At 33.7% G+C, this 3,385-nt stretch overlaps 1 protein-coding gene across 1 annotated transcript in view; it reads left to right on the top strand.

Annotated features, from left to right (window-relative positions):
* The window catches only part of LOC106476910 (lachesin-like), a 7,432-nt gene extending 4,775 nt beyond the window's left edge, over positions 1 to 2,657 (top strand). The window contains exon 4 of the mRNA XM_013937526.2: positions 2,539 to 2,657. Within this exon, the coding sequence (XP_013792980.2) occupies positions 2,539 to 2,642 (104 nt within the window). The 3' untranslated portion in view covers positions 2,643 to 2,657. The remainder of the gene's footprint in view (positions 1 to 2,538) is intronic.
* Positions 2,658 to 3,385: the final 728 nt, after the last annotated feature.

Below are 3,385 nucleotides of genomic sequence, written 5' to 3'. Positions count from 1 at the left end.
GACCAGTGTTGTTACTTAACGACCAGTGTTGTTACTTAATGACCAGTGTTGTTTCTTAATGACCAGTGTTGTTACTTAATGACCAGTGTTGTTACTTAATGACCAGTGTTGTTTCTTAATGACCAGTGTTGTTACTTAATGACCTGTACTGTTTCTTAGTGAACAATGTTGTTACTTAATGGCCAGTGTTGTTTCTTAGTGAACAATGTTTTTTCTTAATGTCCAGTACTGTTTCTTAGTGAACAATGTTTTTTCTTAATGACCAGTACTGTTTCTTAATGACCAGTGTTGTTACTTAATGACCAGTGCTGTTTGTTAGTGAACAATGTTGTCTCTTAATGACCAGTATTGTTTGTTAGTGAACAATGTTGTTACTTAATGACCAGTGTTGTTTCTTAATGACCAATGTTGTTATTTAATGACCAGTGTTGTTTCTGAATGACCAGTGATGTTTTTTACTGAACAATGTTTTTTCTTAATGACCAGTGTTGTTACTTAATGACCATTGCTGTTTGTTAGTGAACAATGTTGTCTCTTAATGACCAGTATTGTTTCTTAGGGAACAATATTTTTACTTAATGACCAGTGTTGTTACTTAATCATTAATGCTGTTTTTTAATAAAAAGTTTGTTACTTAATGAACAGTGTTTCACGTAATAATTTATGCTGTTACTTAATGAAGAGTACGGTAATCGAATGAGAATAACTAGTTCTATTAAGACAAACCACGAGCTCATCTGCTAACACACCCGCCCAGGGTGGGACAAATGTTACTATACAGTGAGAAGACAATGCATTTATTTTTTGTTTCAGAATGATAATGAGTTTTTCCTCATCCTCGTTACATAACAGTGATAAAATATACCTACATTTTTAAACATAATGCTAGAAAATGAAAACGAAGATGATAATACATGTTACCGGCAGCGGAAATCTGCAAACACTAAAACCCTAAGAGTGGATAACAAAATGAATAACATTCGGACTTTGATGGTTCATCTTGATTCCTCACGATACACGTAAATTCAGCAAGGAAAAAACGCTGACGGATCTGAGTCAAACTGACAATTTGTGGGTTATATTATTGTTAGGGTTAAACATATTGTAGTTTTATAGCTGTCGTGCTTAATAGATTCATGAGGCAGAAAACATGATCTAATGATGAACAGTACAACCCAAGGAGTGACGAATAAGAACATACTAGTTGAACGTTTCGGAACGTTTCGGAATACGCAAATTTCATCTTCAGCTTTTACAATCCCCCTCCACTTTGAGTCTTAACATTGTCCTTAAAATTACAAATATAGGTGTTGGAGGTATCGCAAACACTAAAATATTTTAACACTTCAGAAAACAGCTAAAATGGAATATAAAAAAAATCAATAAAAACAACGTTTCGCCACTGTTAACGTGACATCATCAGATACTTGGCATAACTAAACATGACATCAGGCCCCTCACGACTAGGTGGTTAAGGCGCTAGACTCGCAATCTACGTGTCGTAGGGTCGTTATAATGTGACGGTCCATCCCACTATTCGTTGATAAGAGAGTAGCCCAAGAGTTGGCGGTGGGTGGTGATGACTAGCTGCTTTCACTCTAGTCTTTCACTGCTAAATTAGGGACGTCTAGCGCAGATAGCTCTCGTGTAGCTTTTCGCGAAATTCATAACAAACCTAACCAAACGTGACATCATCAGGTACAGTAACGAAACGTTGTATTTATTTGGTATCTTTTTTCTATCACATTTTAGCTGTTTTCTGAAGTCTTAGAATACCGTAGTACATAAGGTTTTATTTAATAATCAAGACATTGTTTGTGATTATAGTTTTTATGTATATTCCGAAACATTCAATAAATGTTATTATTCGTTAGTTTTAATGATTAACGGTTTCATTTCTTGCACAAAGTTCAACGTATATATATATATAAGTTCCTCCAAGTGTTCAGGATTACCTTTACCTGAATGTCAGTATGTAGTTTCTACTGTACATTTAGTTATTGAAAGGTGAATATTGAATTTAAAGTACATCTAAAATATAATAAATCATCTGATACAATGAGGTGAAGAGTGAGCTTTAGCTATACAAACCTAAGACTCTTCCGCGAAACAACTTAACACAACTATCCCCCAGCGGCAAGCTTAACAGATTTACAACCCTAATATCCTGGGTTCGATTCCCCTTGGTAGATATCCCATTTTGTGCTACAACAAACCAAACAATCTTACGAATTCAGAACCAGTGTTAAACCGTTTTATTAAAATGACTCCATTTTGAAATCGACTTTTGCCACATATTCATGAAGAATTCGAAACATGGACCGAATAAAAATGGAAAATACTCAAACGTTTAGCGCAGGATTGAAAGAAATAATTTAATGATAGATTTCATTAGTTTGAGATACTTAGCATGAGAAACTGTTGTTGAAAGATAAGAAAACTCCATTTCCGTGCGAATTTAAGTCGCGAGAACTTTGAACGAGACTTTCAAACGATAATATAATGATACTTCCAGATTATTCTCGCTTTTTCTTTCAGAAATTCCTGGTCCAGGTAACGCAAGAGGAGTGTTTCCCGCCATATCTGAAAAATTAAGAAACGACTTCTCGGACAATTCCATTACAGATAAAAGTGGTACCTAAATCATTTTTTTTTAGGGTTAGACGTAACGTGGGAAACGTCAAAGATATATCTATAATTATTTTATTTCTTCAATTCTGTGACTATAAATAGAAATAAGATGGCAGATTATGAGTGAATCGAGAAAACGAACGTTGAAAATCTTACGTAGAGTTAAGCTCGAAATCAAAGTCAGTGAAATTAACTGGAATATATGAAAATCTCAATGCCGATGGTATACCAATTAGAATGAGTTTTAAAAACTGATTTTAGTTAAAAGTACCTTATTGAAATGTAGTGTCGCTGGAATTAAATATTTACGAAATAAATATTTGAAACAGTTACAAGTCATCTCCAGAATTATGACTTACAATGATAACAAGACCATTATTAAAAAGGGTTTTAAAAATAAAAGTTAACATTTACAAAACATAAATTAAAAGCAACATCCAACAGACACAATATGTCGTTGAGTCATTAGATGATAAACTGATAACGTGTGATATTGTACTAAATGACATCTTACAGAAACAGAACAACTAAGTAACTACGTGGTATTCTACTAAAGCAATAGACAGGAATCTACGTGATATTCTGTTGAAGCACTAGCTAGAAAATTGCGTGATATTCTATTAAAACAATAAATAAGAAACTACGTGATGTTTTATTGAAACAATAGAAAGGGATCTACGCGATATTTTACTGAAGCAGTTGATAGGGAACTACGTGATATACTATTGAAACAATAGAAAGGGAACTACGTGAT

This window comes from Limulus polyphemus, unplaced genomic scaffold, assembly GCF_000517525.1.
Source record: "Limulus polyphemus unplaced genomic scaffold, Limulus_polyphemus-2.1.2 Scaffold12050, whole genome shotgun sequence".
NCBI classification, from domain to species: domain Eukaryota; kingdom Metazoa; phylum Arthropoda; class Merostomata; order Xiphosura; family Limulidae; genus Limulus; species Limulus polyphemus.
Note: the sequence above shows the minus strand (reverse complement) of the source record. Positions and strands in the feature narration are given on the sequence as shown.